The sequence below is a fragment of the Lipotes vexillifer genome, unplaced genomic scaffold, assembly GCF_000442215.2.
Source record: "Lipotes vexillifer unplaced genomic scaffold, Lipotes_vexillifer_v1.1 scaffold313, whole genome shotgun sequence".
NCBI classification, from domain to species: domain Eukaryota; kingdom Metazoa; phylum Chordata; class Mammalia; order Artiodactyla; family Lipotidae; genus Lipotes; species Lipotes vexillifer.
Window position 1 is genome coordinate 69,753 of NW_006781950.1, and position 20,319 is coordinate 90,071.

General features: G+C 41.0%; 1 protein-coding gene across 1 annotated transcript in view; it reads left to right on the top strand.

Annotated features, from left to right (window-relative positions):
• CYP20A1 (cytochrome P450 family 20 subfamily A member 1) overlaps positions 1-20,319 on the top strand; it is a 72,696-nt gene that overhangs the window by 28,948 nt on the left and 23,429 nt on the right. Inside the window, exons 5-6 of the mRNA XM_007454874.1 lie at positions 489-656; positions 9,134-9,212. Coding sequence (XP_007454936.1) covers positions 489-656; positions 9,134-9,212 — 247 coding nt within the window. The remainder of the gene's footprint in view (positions 1-488; positions 657-9,133; positions 9,213-20,319) is intronic.

Genomic DNA, 20,319 nt, shown 5'->3' on the forward strand with positions numbered 1-20,319 from the left:
TCACTGTTGTGGCCTCTCCCATTGCGGAGCACAGCCTCCAGACGCACAGGCTCAGCGGCCATGGCCCACGGGCCCAGCCGCTCCGCGGCATGTGGGATCTTCCCGGACCGGGGCACAAACCCGTGTCCCCTGCATCAGCAGTCAGACTCTCAACCACTGTGCCACCAGGGAAGCCCAAGACTTTAATATCTTAATTTCCTTTAGGTTTAAGGTTTTCCCAGCCTTTGAACATTTAACTTATATTTTCTGTTATTGTTGTGGTTCTTTTGTTTTCCAAATCAGCCCTTTGACAGAATCTGAACCTAAACCATTAGAGATGTAATTATTGGTGGAGCCAGTGTTAGCCTGACAGGTCAGTAAACACCTGAATGTTTGCTGTGATTAAGGAGTTGAACTGTATACTCTATGAAATGAGTCTACTTGATGGATTTTTCTAAGATTTAGTAGGAGAAAATAGTAAATCATTGTGTTTTTCTGTTTTCTTTCAGCTTTCGGAAGAATTATTGGATAAGTGGCTCTCCTACCCAGAGTCCCAACATGTCCCTCTCTGCCAGCATATGCTTGGCTTTGCAATGAAGTCTGTTACGCAGATGGTAATGGGTAGTACATTTGAAGATGAACAAGAAGTCATTCGCTTCCAGAAGAATCATGGCACAGTAAGTCTAGGGCCAAATTTAAAATTACTCTTTTGTCAAATTGGATAGTTGAATAATGTAGACTTTGCCTCTTAAGAAGAAGGTTTAAGATTCTGTAGTACAGAATTTCCTTGTTTGGGGCTGAAAACAATGCAAGAAGATTAATTGTTCCCTTTTTTTTTAATTTAAGAATTACTTTTTTTTTTCTTTCTTTTTCTTTTTTTTTTGCAATATGCGGGCCTCTCACTGCTGTGGCCTCCCCCGTTGCGGAGCACAGGCTCCGGACGCACAGGCCCAGCGGCCATGGCTCACGGGCCCAGCCGCTCCACGGTATGTGGGATCTTCCTGGACCGGGGCATGAACCCGTGTCCCCTGCATCGGCAGGCGGACTCTCAACCACTGCGCCACCAGGGAAGCCCAAGAATTACTTTTTTAAGCAGTTACTTTTAAAAAAATATTTATGTATATTATTTATTTATTTTTGGCTGCGTTGGGTCTTCATTGATGCTTGTGGGCTGTCTCTAGTTGAGAGAGCAGGGGCAACTCTTCTTTTCCTAGCGGTGCGCGGGCTTCTTGTTGGGCTCTTGTTCTCTTGTTGAGCACGGGCTTTAAGCGCATGGGCTTCAGTAGTTGTGGTGCACAGGCTTAGTTGCTCCGTGGCATGTGGGATCTTCACCAGGGATCAAACCCGTGTCCCCTTCATTGGCAGGTGGGTTCTCGACCACTGCACCACCAGGGAGTCCCTAAGCAGTTACTTTTTGAAATTTAAAAAATGAATGACTAAAAAAAAATTGTCTTTTAATATTTAGCAAGTATGTCAGGAGTTCCCTGGTGGCCTAGCGGTTAGGATTTCGGGCTTTCACTGCCGTGGCCCAGGTTTAATCCCTGGTTGGGGAACTGAGATCCTGCAAGCCACGTGGCGTGGCAAAACACCCAAAACCAAGTGTGTTATAAAATAATACTAATTTCTAGAATAAAGAGAAAAACCATACTTAATAGAGAGTACGCCCTATATAGAAATAAATTAAAGTTGATGGAGTGTTAAAATACTAAAATGAATATGAAGAAAGGCTAATGCAGTTGAAAACAGGTTTACTGTTTGCCTTTTCTGAACTCACATATGGACTTTATTATTCTCTATTTAATCAGTCTCAACATTATATTACTTTATTTGTTTCAAATCATAAGTCATTTACTTCACTGCATTTTGGATCTCTGAGAAATCACTTATTTTCTTCAAATCTATAAAAACAGGTTAAGTAATATAATGTGTGTAAAACAAAATCACTAGGCACTGTGGCTTAACACTCTGTCACTGTTTAATATTATCATTTTTCCCTTTAAAATGGTTTTATGACTTGTGTTTGATGATTGAAAAATATACATTTCTTAGAAAACATTCACATGTTCAGGAGCGTAAAAATAAAAGTGGAAAAATCACTCTAATTCCCCTTCCTAGAGTAAACTACTCAGGTTACCCAGCTAAAACAAACTGGCTAAGGAATTCCTAAAATATTTTCATATTTTAACGAAAAATCAATTTTTGACTCAGTTGTTGATATCTGATTTTTTTCATGTTGATGAGACAGCAGTTTTAAAACGGGACCTCCACTATTATTTCCAGAATTTTATTCTAAGCTGCTAATACCTATTCCTATTCTGGGTATTTTTATGCTGGCATTCTCTTTACCTTTCTTTCCTTAGAATTTCAAAGTAGAAATAATAATTTCAAACTTATAGAAAAGTTGCAGCTAGTACTAGGAACTCCCATAATATCCTTTGCCCAGGTTCACCAGTTGTTTACATTTTGCCCCATTTGCTTTTGTCATTCATTCTCTATCTATCTATCCATCCATCCATCCATCCATCCATCCATCCGTCCATCCACCCATCCATCCATCCATTCCTCCTCTCCTTACCCAAACCATTTGAGAGTAAAGTAGACATTTTGCTTCTTTCCCCCTAAATACTTCAGTCTGTATATCCTAAAAACAAGGATATTCTCTCATATAGCAACAACATGGTTGTCAAACTTGGGAAATTTAGCATTCATACCATACTTTTATCCAGAGCCCATATTCAGATTTCTTTACTTTTAGTGGTCATACCTCTTTAATGTGAAACAGTTTCTCAGCTTTTCTTTGTTCCTTGACCTTGACTTTTTTTTTTAAGTACAGGATAATTATTTTGTAGACTGTCCCTCATTTGGGTTTGACTAGATTCAAATTACGTATTTTTGGGTGTGACTAGATTCAAATTATATATTTTTGGCAGCAATCTGGTATTTTCTTAACATTACTGGAAGTTGTCAAAGTTTTCAGACCATAAACATGACTTAAAATCCTGCCTTAAATGATCTTTAATTTCTGAAACACCCCGGGGCTGCTGTTGTCCAGCTGTGCCACCAGGAGCACTAACCAGGTTGTGAATGGAGAGGCAGTGACAGCTGCACCATGACTGTTGCTTGGCTGACAGCACTTGGGGGAGATGTCGTCAGTCATAAGATGCATACCGCTTTCACAGGCGTTAACATGTGAAAAATGTTCACCTCACACCCAACTGCATACTGTTTCTGAACTACCCCCCAAAAACATTGTCCCAGTTATTTTCCCACTAGCATTAGCGTACTCTTTCCTTGTGCTTTTGACATTTAGAGTTATGTGTCTTTTAAATATTTGCCTATCTTGTAAGTAAAAAATGATTTTTTATGATTAAAATTTATAATTCTTTTATTGTTTGTGAGGTTAAACATTGTTTAATATTTTTGCTGAACAACTTGTGTTTCATCTTTTGTGGGATGCTTTCTCATGTCCTTCACCCATATTTCTATCAACGTGTTTCTTTTTCTTACTAATCTGTAAGAGCTTTTTATTTTTATCTCAATTTTCATTTGCTTTTACTTTTATTTATAGTGCTTTTAAAATTTTATTTATTTATTTTTTTTAAAGATTTTTTTGATGTGGACCATTTAAAAAGTCTTTACTGAATCTGTTACAATATTGCTTCTGTTTTATGTTTTGGTTTTTTGGCTGCGAGGCATGTGGGATCTTAGCTCCCTGACCAGGGATCGAACCTGTACTCTCTGCATTGGAAGTCAAAGTGTTAACCACTGGACCACCAGTGAAGTCCCCTATAGTGCTTTTTTAAAAAGACTTCTTTTTTAAGCAGTTTTAGGTTTACAGTAAAATTGAGAGGACGGTACAGAGATTTCCCATATACCCCCTGTTTCCACACATGCATAGTCTCCCCCATTATCAGTATCATTCACTAGAATGGTGCATTTTTTGCCAAGGATGAACCTATATTGGACACATAATAATCACCCAGAGTCCATAGATTATGTAAGGGTTCACGCTTGATGCTGTACATTCAGTGGCTTTGGACAAATGTATAATGACATATATCCATCATTATAATATCGTCCCCCCCAGTCTTAGCAACCACTGATCTTTTTCTTGTATCCATAATTTTGCCTTTTCCAGAATATTGTATGACATTGGAATAATACAGTATATACCCTTAGATTGGCTTCTTTCACTTAGCAATATGTATTTAAGCTTCCTCCATGTCTTTTCTTTTTGTTCTTTTTTTAAAAAAATATTTATTTATTTATTTGGCTGTGCTGGGTCTTAGCTGTGGCACCTGGGATCTTCGTTGTGCCATGTGGGATAGCTGTGGCATGTGGGATCTTCGTTGTGCCATGTGGGATCTTTCATTGCAGAGCATGGGTTCTTTGTTGTGGTATGCGGGCTTAGTAGTTGAGCACGGGCTTTAAGCGCGTGGGCTTCAGTAGTTGTGGTGCACAGGCTTAGTTGCTCCGTGGCATGTGGGAACTTCACCAGGGATCAAACCCGTGTCCCCTTCATTGGCAGGCGGATTCTCGACCACTGCACCACCAGGGAGTCCCTAAGCAGTTACTTTTTGAAATTTAAAAAATGAATGACTAAAAAAATTTTTTCTTTTAGCAAGTATGTCGGGAGTTCCCTGGTGGCCTAGCAGTTAGGATTTCGGGCTTTCACTGCCGTGGCCCAGGTTTAATCCCTGGTTGGGGAACTGAGATCCTGCAAGCCACATGGCGTGGCAAAACACCCAAAACCAAGTGTGTTATAATGCGGTGCATGGGCTCTAGAGCACCTGGGCTCAGTAGTTGGGGCACGTGGTCTTAGTTGCCCTGCAGCATGTGGGAGCTTAGTTCCCCGATGAGGAATTGAACCCACATCCCTTGCATTGGAAGGCAGATTCTTAAGCACTGGACCACCAGGGAATTCCCCCTCCATGTCTTTTCATGGCTTGATAGTTCATTTCTTTTAGCTGGATAGTATTCCATTGTGTGTACCACAGTTTATTCATTCACCTACTAAAGGGCCTCTTGGTTGCTTACAAGTTTTGGCAATTATGAATAAAGCTGCCATAAATATCTTGTGGAGGTTTTTGTATCAACATAAATTTCCAGCTTCTTTGGGTAAATACCAAGGAGTATGATTGCTGGATCATATTGAAAGAGTATTTTTTGTTTTGTAAGAAACTGTGTTTGAGGATTTCATGGATATATCCTCTAGATCACACCTTCTTTCCTAAGCCAAAACCAGTATACTATCAGTAATAAGCCTGTCAAAGGCATTCTTCATTTCTGTTACAGTGTTTTTGATCTCTAGTTTTTTGTTGTTGTTGTTGTTCTTTCTTAGGATTTTCATCTCTTTGCTTACATTGCCTACCTGTTCTTGCATGCTGTCTACTTTATCCTTTACTTAAGGATCATTTAGAGCCCTTAGCCTATTACCCATTAGAGCCTTTAGCAATTAATCATAGGTGTTTTAAATTCCTGATCTGATAATTCCAAGATTCCTGCCATTCTGATGCTTGGTTTGTTTCTTCAAATTGTGTTTTTTGCCTTTTGGTATGGCTCGTAACTTTTTCTTGATAGCCAGACATGATGTACTGTGTAAAAGAAACTAGGGTATATAGGCCTTTAGCAGTGTGGTGGTGAGGTGTGGGGAAAGGGGAAGCATTCCTTAATCCTGTGATTAGGACTGTGTTTTAGTGAGCCTATGCATCTGGACTGTGAACTTCACCAGTGTTTCTCAGTTTTTTTCTCCCCCCTTAGGTGGGAAAGGATGGCTAGAATAGGCTGGACTTCGGTACTTCCCTTCTCCCACGTGAAAGACTAGACTTGACTGGGATTGAATATCCCTTTCCCAGCTCTCTTAATACCCCAGAAGGTTAGACTCTGGCTAATGAGTTCCCTCTGAGGGCAGGCCTTGTTAAGAAGAGCAGAGTGCTCTGGCTTATTTTAAATGGGTTCCTTTTTCAGTCCCCCTGCTGGAAGCCTAAGGTGATTTTTCTCTTATATTTACTGTGGGAACCTGGTCAAGCTCCCGGAGGTAAATCTCACTTGGGGGGCCCTGTGTCTGGGTCCCCTGGAGTTTTTAACTGTCAGAGTTGTCATACTGAATCTCTAGCCATTTGTCAATTACAGTTCAGGTTTTCCTACCCCAGTACTGGTTCCTGAGGTAGTTTCCACTTTTAGGTCTGTTCCAGTAAAGTGTGACTCCCTGTTTTCACCTGTCTCTCCAGTCTTGGGGGCCTCAGTTTGCCCTGGGTCCTCCTCTGTCTCAGAGATCCAAGAAGACTTGTTGCTCAGTCTGTTCAGCAAAAAGCTGAACTTCTTTCTCACTTTAAGGGTATTCCTACATTTTTACAGTACTTTTTTTTTTAAAAGATTCTATACTTTAATTCATTATTTATTTATTTATTTATTTATTTTTGGTTCCATTGGGTCTTTGTTGCTGTACGCAGGGTTTCTCTAGTTGTGGCGAGTGGGGGCTACTCTTGGTTGCGGTGCGCAGGCTTCTCATTGCAGTGGCTTCTCTTGTTGTGGAGCACAGGCTCTAGGTGCGCGGGCTTCAGTAGTTATGGCACGTGGGCTTCAGTAGTTGTGGCACGTGGGCTTCAGTAGTTGTGGCTAATGGGCTTTAGAGCGCAGGCTCAGTAGTTGTGGCGCACGGGCCTAGTTGCTCCGTGGCATGTGGGATCTTCCTAGACCAGGGCTCGAACCCATGTCCCCTGCATTGGCAGGCGGATTCTTAACCACTGCGCCACCAGGGAAGCCCTACAGTACTTTTAATAGTTTAATTTTTTACATTTAAATAATCTGAAAGGCATATCTTTTTTTTTTTTTTTTTTTTCTTGATAGCCAGACATGATGTACTGTGTAAAAGAAACTAGGGTATATAGGCCTTTAGCAGTGTGGTGGTGAGGTGTGGGGAAAGGGGAAGCATTCCTTAATCCTGTGATTAGGACTGTGTTTTAGTGAGCCTATGCATCTGGACTGTGAACTTCACCAGTGTTTCTCAGTTTTTTTCTCCCCCCTTAGGTGGGAAAGGATGGCTAGAATAGGCTGGACTTCGGTACTTCCCTTCTCCCACGTGAAAGACTAGACTTGACTGGGATTGAATATCCCTTTCCCAGCTCTCTTAATACCCCAGAAGGTTAGACTCTGGCTAATGAGTTCCCTCTGAGGGCAGGCCTTGTTAAGAAGAGCAGAGTGCTCTGGCTTATTTTAAATGGGTTCCTTTTTCAGTCCCCCTGCTGGAAGCCTAAGGTGATTTTTCTCTTATATTTACTGTGGGAACCTGGTCAAGCTCCCGGAGGTAAATCTCACTTGGGGGGCCCTGTGTCTGGGTCCCCTGGAGTTTTTAACTGTCAGAGTTGTCATACTGAATCTCTAGCCATTTGTCAATTACAGTTCAGGTTTTCCTACCCCAGTACTGGTTCCTGAGGTAGTTTCCACTTTTAGGTCTGTTCCAGTAAAGTGTGACTCCCTGTTTTCACCTGTCTCTCCAGTCTTGGGGGCCTCAGTTTGCCCTGGGTCCTCCTCTGTCTCAGAGATCCAAGAAGACTTGTTGCTCAGTCTGTTCAGCAAAAAGCTGAACTTCTTTCTCACTTTAAGGGTATTCCTACATTTTTACAGTACTTTTTTTTTTAAAAGATTCTATACTTTAATTCATTATTTATTTATTTATTTATTTATTTTTGGTTCCATTGGGTCTTTGTTGCTGTACGCAGGGTTTCTCTAGTTGTGGCGAGTGGGGGCTACTCTTGGTTGCGGTGCGCAGGCTTCTCATTGCAGTGGCTTCTCTTGTTGTGGAGCACAGGCTCTAGGTGCGCGGGCTTCAGTAGTTATGGCACGTGGGCTTCAGTAGTTGTGGCACGTGGGCTTCAGTAGTTGTGGCTAATGGGCTTTAGAGCGCAGGCTCAGTAGTTGTGGCGCACGGGCCTAGTTGCTCCGTGGCATGTGGGATCTTCCTAGACCAGGGCTCGAACCCATGTCCCCTGCATTGGCAGGCGGATTCTTAACCACTGCGCCACCAGGGAAGCCCTACAGTACTTTTAATAGTTTAATTTTTTACATTTAAATAATCTGAAAGGCATATCTTTTTTTTTTTTTTTTTTTTCTTGCGTTATGCGGGCCTCTCACTGTCGTGGCCTCTCCCATTTGCGGAGCACAGGCTCCGGACGCGCAGGCTCAGTGGCCATGGCTCACGGGCCCAGCCGCTCCGCGGCATGTGGGATCTTCCCGAAACGGGGCACGAACCCGCGTCTCCTGCATCGGCAGGCGGACTCTCGAGCACTGCGCCACCAGGGAAGCCCTGAAAGGCATATCTTTGTAAGATAAGACTTGAGGACTCTTAACTCTATTAATAATTTAAAAAATATTTAGCATTGATTAATAAGTGTTTTGTCCTTTCCCAGGTTCTTTCAGAACTTTTGAATTATAAACAATTTTTTAAGGGCTAATTATCCAATTTTGAAATCATTGGAAGCCTATTCTGTTGTTTACCCTCTCTAAACCTTAGACTAATTTTTTACCTTTTTCTGGATCTCAGCCAAACCTTATCAGTATTGCAGGTGAAGTAAAAATTTGGAATTCCGGATGAATTTCACTTATCCACTGGTGCCATTATAATAAAAAATTGAGAATTGACTCCACTGCAGTGTTCTTTTCCTCCCTGTGCATATACTTCTTTGAAATCCAGTAAGGGAACTTTTTTTTTTTTTTTTGTGGTTCACGGGCCTCTCACTGTTGTGGCCTCTCCCATTGCGGAGCACAGGCTCCGGACCCGTAGGCTCAGCGACCATGGCTCACGGGCCCAGCCGCTCCGTGCCATGTGGGATCTTCCCGGTCCAGGGCACGAACCCATGTCCCCTGCATCTGCAGGCGGACTCTCAACCACTGTGCCACCAGGGAAGCCCGAAAGGGAACTTTTGACTTTCTAATTATAATTAGTTTGGAAGTACTTTGAATGAAATTATTAAAATATATTTGTGCCCTATCCTTAAAGACTATGGAGTAAATGATTATGCAGCCCACTTGAAAAGGAGAGTTTAATTAACAGTTCTGTTGGTGAGACAGAGGTTCTCCAGGTGTTAGCCTAGATTGCTTCATATTATTTGGAAAATTTACATATTAGGTAATAGATATGTTTTCCTATTTTCAGGTTTGGTCGGAGATTGGAAAAGGCTTTCTAGATGGATCACTTGATAAAAGTACGACTCGGAAAAAACAATATGAAGATGGTAAGTTTTACCACTATTAATTTTTAGTAAGGACTAAAGGAAATGTGCCCTAATTTTAATAGGGCTATGTCTGATTTATGAACTTATAGGTCATGTATGTTTTCTTCCTTTATTTATTTATTTTTTAAATCTTTATTGGAGTATAATTGCTTTACAATGGTGTGTTAGTTTCTGCTTTATAACAAAGTGAATCAGTTATACATATACGTATGTTTCCATATCTCTTCCCTGTTGCATCTCCCTCCCTCCCACCCTCCCTATCCCACCCCTCCAGGCAGTCACAAAGCACCAAGCTGATCTCCCTGTGCTATGCAGATGCTTCCTACTAGCTATCTACCTTACGTTTGATAGTATATATATGTCCATGCCTCTCTCTCGCTTTGTCACAGCTTACCCTTCCCCCTCCCCATATCCTAAAGTCCATTCTCTAGTAGGTCTGTGTCTTTATTCCTGTCTTACCCCTAGGTTCTTCATGATATTTTTTTTTCTTAAATTCCATATATATGTGTTACCATATGGTATTTGTCTTTCTCTATCTGACTTACTTCACTCTGTATGACAGACTCTAGTTCCATCCACCTCACTACAAATAACTCGGTTTCGTTTCTTTTTATGCCTGGGTAATATTCCATTGTATATATGTGCAACATCTTCTTTATCCATTCATCTGTCAGTGGACATTTAGGTTGCTTCCATGTCCTGGCTATTGAGCTGCAATGCACGTTGTGGTACATGAGTCTTTTTGAATTATGGTTTTCTCAGGGTATATGCCTGGTAGTGGGATTGCTGGATCATATGGTAGTTCTATTTGTAGTTTTTTAAGGAACCTCCAAACTGTTCTCCACAGTGGCTGTATCAATTTACATTCCCACCAACAGTGCAAGAGTGTTCCTTTTTCTCCACACCCTCACCAGCATTTATTGTTTCTAGAGTTTTTGATGATGGCCATTCTGACTGGTGTGAGATGTATGTCATTGTAGTTTTTTTTGTTTGTTTGTTTTTTTGTGGTACGTGGGCCACTCACTGTTGTGGCCTCTCCTGTTGAGGAGCACAGGCTCTGGATGCTCAGGCTCAGCGGCCACGGCTCACAGGCCCAGCTGCTCCGCGGCATGTGGGATCTTCCCGGGCCAGGGCACGAACCCATGTCCCCTGTATCGGCAGGCGGACTCTCAACCACTGCGCCACCAGGGAAGCCCCTCATTGTAGTTTTGATTTGCATTTCTCTAAGGATTAATGATGTTGAGCATTCTTTCATGTGTTTGTTGGCAGTCTGTATATCTTCTTTGTAGAAATGTCTGTTTAGGTCTTCTGCCCATTTTTGGATTGGGTTGTTTGTTTTTTTGTTATTGAGCTGCAAGAGCTGCTTGTAAATTTTGGAGATTAATCCTCTGTCAGTTGCTTCATTTGCAAATATTTTATCCCATTCTGAGGGCTGTCTTTTCGTCTTGTTTATGGTTTCCTTTGCTGTGCAAAAGCTTTTAAGTTTCATTAGGTCCCATTCGTTTATTTTTGTTTTTATTTCATTTTCTCTAGGAGGTGGGTCAAAAAGGATCTTGCTGTGATTTATGTCATAGAGTGTTCTGCCTATGTTTTCCTCTAAGAGTTTGATAGTTTCTGGCCTTACATTTAGGTCTTTAATCCATTTTGAGCTTATTTTTGTGTATGGTGTTAGGGAATGATCTAATCTCATACTTTTACATGTAGCTGTCCAGTTTTCCCAGCACCACTTATTGAAGAGGCTGTCCTTTCTCCACTGTACATTCTTGCCTCCTTTATCAAAGATAAGGTGACCATATGTGCGTGGGTTTATCTCTGGACTTTCTATCCTGTTCCATTGATCTATCTTCCTGCTTTTGTGCCAGTACTATACTGTCTTCATTACTGTAGCTTTGTAGTATAGTCTGAAGTCAGGGACCCTGATTCCTTCAGATCTGTTTTTCGTTCTCAAGATTGCTTTGGCTATTCGGGGTCTTTTGTGTTTCCATACAAATTGTGAAATTTTTTGTTCTACTTCTGTGAAAAATGCCACTGGTAGTTTGATAGAGATTGCATTGCATTTATAGATTGCTTTGGGTCATAGAGTCATTTTCACAATGTTGATTCTTCCAATCCAAGAACATGGTATATCTCTCCATCTGTTTGTATCATCTTTAATTTCTTTCATCAGTGTCTTATAATTTTCTGCATACAGGTCTTTTGTCTCCTTAGGTAGGTTTATTCCTAGATATTTTATTCTTTTTGTTGCAATGGTAAATGGGAGTGTTTTCTTGATTTCACTTTCAGATTTTTCATCATTAGTATATAGGAATGCCAGAGATTTCTGTGCATTAATTTTGTATCCTGCTACTTTACCAAATTCATTGATTAGCTCTAGTAGTTTTCTGGTAGCATCTTTAGGATTCTCTATGTATAGTATCATGTCATCTGCAAACAGTGACAGCTTTACTTCTTCTTTTCCGATTTGGATTCCTTTTATTTCCTTTTCTTCTCTGATTGCTGTGGCTAAAACTTCCAAAACTATGTTGAATAAGAGTGGTGAGAGTGGGCAACCTTGTCTTGTTCCTGACCTTAGTGGAAATGCTTTCAGTTTTTCGCCATTGAGGCGGACATTGTTGGCTGTGGGTTTGTCATATGTGGCCTTTATTATGTTGAGGAAAGTTCCCTCTATGCCTGCTTTCTGCAGGGTTTTTATCATAAATGGGTGAATTTTGTCGAAAGCTTTCTCTGCATCTATTGAGATGATCATATGGTTTTTCTCCTTCAGTTTGTTAATATGATGTATCACGTTGATTGATTTGCGTATATTGAAGAATCCTTCCATTCCTGGAATACACCCCACTTGGTCATGGTGTATGATCTGTTTAACGTGCTGCTGGATTCTGTTTGCTAGTATTTTGTTGAGGATTTTTGCATCTATGTTCATCAGTGATATTGGCCTGTAGTTTTCTTTCTTTGTGACATCCTTGTCTGGTTTTGGTATCAGGGTGATGGTGGCCTCGTAGAATGAGTTTGGGAGTGTTCCTCCCTCTGCTATATTTTGGAAGAGTTTGAGAAGGATAGGTGTTAGCTCTTCTCTAAATGTTTGATAGAATTCGCCTGTGAAGCCATCTGGTCCTGGGCTTTTGTTTGTTGGAAGATTTTTAATCACAGTTTCAATTTCAGTGTTTGTGATTGGTCTGTTCATATTTTCTATTTCTTCCTGATTCAGTCTTGGCAGTTTGTGCATTTCTAAGAATTTGTCCATTTCTTCCAGATTGTCCATTTTATTGGCATAGAGTTGCTTGTAGTAATCCCTCATGATTTTTTTTATTTCTGCAGTGTCAGTTGTTACTTCTCCTTTTTCATTTCTAATTCTACTGATTTGAGTCTTCTCCCTTTTTTTCTTGATGAGTCTGGCTAATGGTTTATCAATTTTGTTTATCTTCTCAAAGAACCAGCTTTTAGTTTTATTGATCTTTGTGATCGTTTCCTTCATTTCTTTTTCATTTTTTTCTGATCTGATGTTTATGATTTCTTTCCTTCTGCTAACTTATGGGGTTTTTTGTTCTTCTTTCTCTAATTGCTTTAGGTGCATGGTTAGGTTGTTTATTCGAGATGTTTCCTGTTTCTTAAGATAGGATTGTATTGCTATAAACTTCCCTCTTAGAACTGCTTTTGCTGCATTCCATAGATTTTGGGTCGTTGTGTCTCGATTGTCAGTTGTTTCTAGGTATTTTTTAATTTCCTCTTTGATTTCTTCAGTGATCACTTCGTTATTAAGTAGTGTATTGTTTAGCCTCCATGTGTTTGTATTTTTTACAGCTCTTTTCCTATAATTGATATCTAGTCTCATGGCGTTGTGGTCGGAAAAGATACTTGATACAATTTCAATTTTCTTAAATTTACCAAGGCTTGATTTGTGACCCAAGATATGATCTATCCTGGAGAATGTTCCATGAGCACTTGAGAAAAATGTGTATTCTGTTGTTTTTGGATGGAGTGTCCTATAAATATCAATTAAGTCCATCTTGTTTAATGTATCATTTAAAGCTTGTGTTTCCTTATTTATTTTCATTTTGGATGATCTGTCCATTGGTGAAAGTGGGGTGTTGAAGTCCCCTACTATGAATGTGTTACTGTCGATTTCCCCTTTTATGGCTGTTAGTTTTTGCCTTATGTATTGAGGTGCTCCTATGTTGGGTGCATAAATATTTACAATTGTTATATCTTCTTCTTGGATCGATCCCTTAATCATTATGTAGTGTCCTTCTTTGTCTCTTCTGATAGTCCTTATTTTAAAGTCTATTTTGTCTGATATGAGAATTGCTACTCCAGCTTTCTTTTGGTTTCCATTTGCATGGAATATCTTTTTCCATCCCCTTACTTTCAGTCTGTATGTGTCTCTAGGTCTGAAGTGGGTCTCTTGTAGACAGCATATATATGGGTCTTGTTTTTGTATCCATTCAGCCAATCTGTGTCTTTTGGTGGGAGCATTTAGTCCATTTACATTTAAGGTAATTATCGATATGTATGTTCCTATTCCCATTTTCTAGTTGTTTTGGGTTCATTAGTGTAGGTCTTTTCCTTCTCTTGTGTTTCTTGCCTAGAGAAGTCCCTTTAGTATTTGTTGTAAAGCTGGTTTGGTGGTGCTGAACTCTCTCAGCTTTTGCTTGTCTGTAAAGGTTTTAATTTCTCCATCAAATCTGAATGAGATCCTTGCTGGGTAGAGTAATCTTGGTTGCAGTTTTTTCTCCTTCATCACTTTAAGTATGTCCTGCCAGTCCCTTCTGGCTTGCAGAGTTTCTGCTGAAAGATCAGCTGTTAACCTTATGGAGATTCCCTTGTGTGTTATTTGTTGTTTTTCCCTTGCTGCTTTTAATATGTTTTCTTTGTGTTTAATTTTTGACATTTTTGATTAATATGTGTCTTGGCGTATTTCTCCTTGGATTTATCCTCTTTGGGACTCTCTGTGCTTCCTGGACATGATTAACTATTTCCTTTCCCATATTATGGAAGTTTCCAACTATAATCTCTTCAAATATTTTCTCAGTCCGTTTGTTTTTCTCTTCTTCTTCTGGGACCCCTATAATTCGAATGTTGGTGCGTTTAATGTTGTCCCAGAGGTCTCTGAGACTGTCCTCAGTTCTTTTCATTCTTTTTTCTTTATTCTGCTCTGCAGTATTTATTTCCACTATTTTATCTTTCAGATCACTTATCTGTTCTTCTGCCTCAGTTATTCTACTATTGATTCCATCTAGAGTATTTTAAATTTAATTTATTGTGTTGTTCATCATTGTTTGTTTCATCTTTAGTTCTTCTAGGTCCTTGTTAAATGTTGCTTGCATTTTGTCTATTCTATTTCCAGGATTTTGGATCATCTTTACTATCATTATTCTGAATTCTTTTTCAGGGAGACTGCCTAATTCCTCTTCATTGGTTAGGTCTGGTGGGTTTTTATCTTGCTCCTTCATTTGCTGTGTATTTTTCTGTCTTCTCATTTTGCTTATCTTACTGTGTTTGGGGTCTCCTTTTTGCAGGCTGCAGGTTCGTAGTTCCCGCTGTTTTTGGTGTCTGTCCCCAGTGGCTAAAGTTGGTTCAGTGGGTTGTGTAGGCTTCCTGGTGGAGGGGACTAGTGCCTGTGTTCTGGTGGATGAGGCTGGATCTTGTCTTTCTGGTGGGCAGGTCCACGTGTGGTGGTGTGTTTTGGTGTGTCTGTGGACTTATGATTTTAGGCAGCCTCTCTGCTAATGGGTGGGGTTGTGTTCCTGTCTTGCTAGTTGTTTGGCATAGGATGTCCAGCACTGTAGCTTGCTGGTCGTTGAGTGAAGCTGGGTGCTGGTGTTGAGTTGGAGATCTCTGGGAGATTCTCAGCCTTTGATATTATGTGGAGCTGGGCCGTCTCTTGTGGACCAGTGTCCTGAAGTTGGCTCTCCCATCTCAGAGGCACAGTACTGACTCCTGGCTGCAGCACCAAGAGCCTTTCATCCACATGGCTCAGAATAAAAGGGAGAAAAAGTAGAAAGAAAGAATTAGTAGAAGTAGAAAGAAGGAAAGAAAGGAGGGAAGGAAGGAAAATTTTAAAATAATTTTAATTTAATTTTAATTTAATTTTAATTTTATAATTTTATCTTAAATAAATAAATAAATAAATAATCTTAATTTTATAATAATTTTTATTATATTTTAAATATAATAAAGTTATTAAAATAAAAAAATAATTATTAAGAGAAAAAAAATTTAAAAAAAAACGGTCAGATAGAACCCTAGGAGAAATGGTGGAAGCAAAGCTATACAGGGAAAATCTCACACAGAAGCATACACATACACACTCACAAAAAGAGGAAAAGGGGGAAAAAATCATAAATCTTGCTCTCAAAGTCCACCTCCTTAATTTGGGATAATTCTTTGTCTATTCATGTATTCCGCAGATGCAGGGTACGTCAAGTTGATTGTGGAGCTTTAATCCACTGTTTCTGAGGCTGCTGGGAGAGATTTCCCTTTCTCTTCTTTGTTCTCACAGCTCCCAGGGGCTCAGCTTTGGATCTGGCCCCGCCTCTGTGTGTAGGTTGCAGGAGGGCGTCTGTTCTTCCGTCAGACAGGACGGGGTTAAAGGAGCCGCTGACTCGGGGGCTCTGGCTCACTCAGGCCGGGGGCAGGGAGGGGCACGGAGTGCGGGGTGAGCCTGCGGCTGCAGAGGCCTGCGGGACGCTGCACCACTCTGAGGCATGCCGTGCGTTCTCCCGGGGAAGTTGTCCCTGGATCCCGGGACCCTGGCGGTGGCGGGCTGCACAGGCTCCCCGTAAGGGGGGTGTGGATAGTGACCTGTGCTCGCACACAGGCTTCTTGGTGGCGGCAGCAGCATCCTTAGCGTCTCATGCCCGTCTCTGGGGCCCGTGCTTTTAGCCGCGGCTTGCGCCCGCCTCTGGAGCTCCTTTAAGCAGCGCTCTTAATCCCCTCTCCTCGCGCACCAGGAAACAAAGAGGGAAGAAAAAGTCTCTTGCCTCTTCAGCAGCTCCAGACTTTACCTCGGACTCCCTGCCGGTTAGCCGGGGCGCACTAACCTGCGGGCTGTGTTCGCGCCGCCAGTCCCAGTCCTCTCCCGGCGCTCCAACCGAAGCCGGAGCCTCAACTCCCAGTCCCGCCCTCCCTGGAGGGTGAGCAGACAAGCCTCTCAGGCTGGTGAGTGCCAGTCGGCACCGATCCTCTGTGCGGGCATCTCTGAGCTTTGCCCTCCGCACCCCTGTTGCTGTGCTCTTCTCCACGGCTCCGAAGCTCCCCCCTCCGCCACCCGCAGTCTCCGCCCGCGAAGGGGCTCCTAGTGTGTGGAAACCTTTCCTCCTTCTCTGCTCCCTCCCACTGGTACAGGTCCCGTCCCTATCCTTTTGTCTCTGTTTATTCTTTTTTCTTTTGCCCTACCCAGGTACGTGGGGGGGTTTCTTGCCTTTTGGGAGGTGTGAGGTCTTCTGCCAGCGTTCAGTAGGTGTTCTGTAGGAGTTGTTCCACGTGTAGATGTATTTCTGGTGTATATGTGGGGAGGAAGGTGATCTCCGCGTCTTACTCTTCCGCCATCTTCCCGGCCCTTTATGTTTTTTTCCTACATTTCCTCTTGTGAAAGTTTTTCTTAAAAGAAAGGAAAAAGCAGTGAATTAGTAAATAAACTCTAGCACTTACTGCAGAATGAGGGTGCTGGAGAGCTGGTATAGCCTACAGGATTAATGGAAAGTGTCAGGGTACAATCCTGGGAAAGTAATTTAAAAATACAAGTTTAGAGTCGTAAATGAGTAAAATTATCTAAAATAAGAAAATATTCATGAATTTTTTTTGTAATGCTATTTCTACAAGTAGAAAACCAAAAAAAACTAAATATACAACAATACAGGAATTTCTAAGGTAATAATATCAACATGATAAATCTGTAAGAAATGTAGCAACATAAAAATATTCTTGGCCGTTATAACATTGAGTAAAGATATTTTCAAAACTATTTAGCATTGGTTACAACTTTATAAAATCTACACAGAAAAATAGCAATTTTAGTTTAAGATGGCCCCCAACGTGTGCTCCCCCTTTTTTCTTTTTTTTTCTTTTTTTTTTTTTGCGGTACGTGGGCCTCTCACTGTTGTGGCCTCTCCCGTTGCAGAGCACAGGCTCCGGACGCGCAGGCTCAGCGGCCATGGCTCATGGGATTAGCCGCTCCACGGCATGTGGGATCTTCCCAGACCGGGGCACGAACCCGTGTCCCCTGCATCAGCAGGCGGACTCTCAACCACTGCGCCACCAGGGAAGCCCCCCATTTTTCTTTTGTATTATATCTTCTGTCAGTAATTTAATGATTGTAATCCTTTAATACGTTTATTCTGAGCTGCTGCAATTTCTGTTTTGGAAGTAAGTAGGGCAAATTAAAATACATAGGCTGCATTGGAATAATGGATTATTTTTCATGGATAATAGTATTGCTTCCCAAGATTCTCTTCCTTCATTCTTTCAACAAATATTTATTGAGGCCTGTATGTGCTAGGCACTATTCTATGTATGTATAGGAGACAAAAAATCCGTGTCCCCGGGCTTCTCTGGTGGCGCAGTGGTTGAGAGTCCGCCTGCCGATGCAGGGGACACGGGTTCGTGCCCCGGTCCGGGAAGATCCCACATGCTGTGGAGCAGCTGGGCCCGTGAGCCATGGCCGCTGAGCCTTCGCGTCCGGAGCCTGTGCTCTGCAACGGGAGAGGCCACAACAGTGAGAGGCCCATGTACCACACACACACACAAAAAAAATCCCTGTCCTCTTGGGGTTTACCATTCTGGTGATTCCTTCAGTGTCCAGCGTAAGTCTAGAAAAGCCAATTTAATGGACACATTTTCTGCTATCTGCTAGTCTACCATTCTAACTATCTTGATGGATGCATTTGGATTAATTACCCTTAATAAAAAATGTATTTTACAAACATTGGTTTTAATTTATATAAAAGGAAAATTAATAATTTATATTCTTTGATTCTAAATAAAAGTAGATTGTCTAGTATGATATGCTCCTTGAACTGTAACATGGGCATAGATCAGATTTGAGCTTTTATTGAAAATGATTATGTTTTGGTATTTATGTGAGTGGAAACTCATGGCTGGGTCACTACTTCTTCTGTTTAAGTGAGTAGTTCTCAACCTGGTCTGTACATTAGAATCACTTTGGGAACTTAGAACAAAGCAAAAAATATTGAAGATCAGGCCCCACGCTAAATCAGTTTATTCAGAATATGGGATAGAGGTGCTTTGGATGTCAGATCTTTTTTTTTTTTTTTTTTTTTTTTTAATAAAAGCTCTCCAGATTATCCTCATGTACTTGTAGGGTTGAGAATGTACAGCAGTAGTTCCCAAACTTTGCTACACATTGAATCTTTTAAACTTTTTTGAAGATTGGCTTTCGCTCCTGAACATTCAGATTTAATTGGTACAAGGTGTGGTTTATATTTTATGATATATTTTTTTAAAAAGCTTCCTAGGTGATTGTAATGTAAGCAAAGTTTGTGAACCATTGCAGTACAGTGTTAACAATTTCTCATTTTAATCACTAATGTGTTATTAGACTCCTTCAATTCTATAAATAATGAAGATCTAGAATATCCTGGTATGTTTTTTGTCCTGGGGAGGTGTCAGTGAACAAAACAAACAACAATTCCTCCCCTTGAGGCACCACGTTCTAGTGGGAAGAGGGAGATGAGAATCTGAATAAGTAAACTGAATAGTGTGTTAAAAGATGAAAGTTGCTACGGAGAAAATTAAATCAGGAAGGGGGATAGGAAGTGCTAGGGGTGGGGAGATTATTAGGAAAGGCCTCACCAAGATTAGGTGACTTGAGCAAACACTTGCAAGAGATAAGGAAACCAGTCCATGCAGATCATGTGTATATCCACAAGTAGTTGCAAAATCCTTGAGGTAGGATTCTTCCTGATATATTTGAGGTACATCAGGGAGCTGTATGCCTGGAGTGAAATGAGTCAGAAAAAAAATAGAAGGAAATGAGACCGGAAAGATTGGGGGGATGGAACAGATTTTGTCTGGCTTAGGTATGACTAGGTTGCTACTATGAGATAGGAAGAAGCTACTGGAAGATTTTGAGCAGAATTATGAATCTGAGTTATATTTTTAAAGGATTACTCTGGCTGCTGTCATAAAGGGGCTCAGAGCAGAAGCAGGGAGACTAATTAGGGGGCTACTGCAATGAACCAGGCAAGAAAAATAATTTGGCTTGGACTAGGTGACAGGTAGCAGAAAATATAAAATTTTTTTAAAAAGTAAGAGAGATTAATTCTGTATTTTGAAGGTTAGAGCCACCAACATTGACTGCCAGATTAGATATGGGGTATAAGAGAGAAGGAGACACCAGAGTTTTAGGCCTGAGTAGTTGGAAAATGAAGTTAATAGGAAATAAGATGGGGCAGACTGTAGAAAGATCCAGTTTTGAGGCAAAAGATCACGACTTCAGTTTTGGATATGTTTATGTTTAGTATGCTTCAGACGTCGAAGTGGAGATGTTGAGTTGATTGTCAGTTATATGAAACTGAAGTTCAGGGGAAAGAGATCCTAAATGGAAATACAAATTTGGAAGTGTTCAGTACATAGATTGTATTTAAAGCTTTGAGAATGGTGATCACCAAGGTAATGAATATAAATAGAAAAAGAGGAGAGGTCCAAGAAAAGAGATCCCTGACCTTGGGCATTCCGTCATTAAGAAATTTGAGAGGTGAGAAGGAATCGACAAAGGATACTGAGAATGAGCTGGCAGTGAAGTGGGAGGAAAGTGTGGAGTCCAGGAGAGTGTGGAATCCTAGGAGCCAAATGAAAAAGTGCTTCCTACAAAGTAAGTGACCAGCATCAGATGCTATGATAGGTCAAGTAAGATGGGGCCTGAGAAATCTGTGGATAATTTTCTTGATAGTTGGATTAATCTTCCAAATGCCAGAAATGTACTTTTCTGATTATTTCACATCTGTTTCAGTCTCTAAATGAGTGATGCCTGATTTGGGAGAACAATGGAGTTAAGAGGACGGAATTTAGAAGGAAGGTGAATAATACCAGGGGAGGGATATATGTGTAAAAGGCCTCTAAGGGGCTAGCATTGTTCTATTTCTCGACC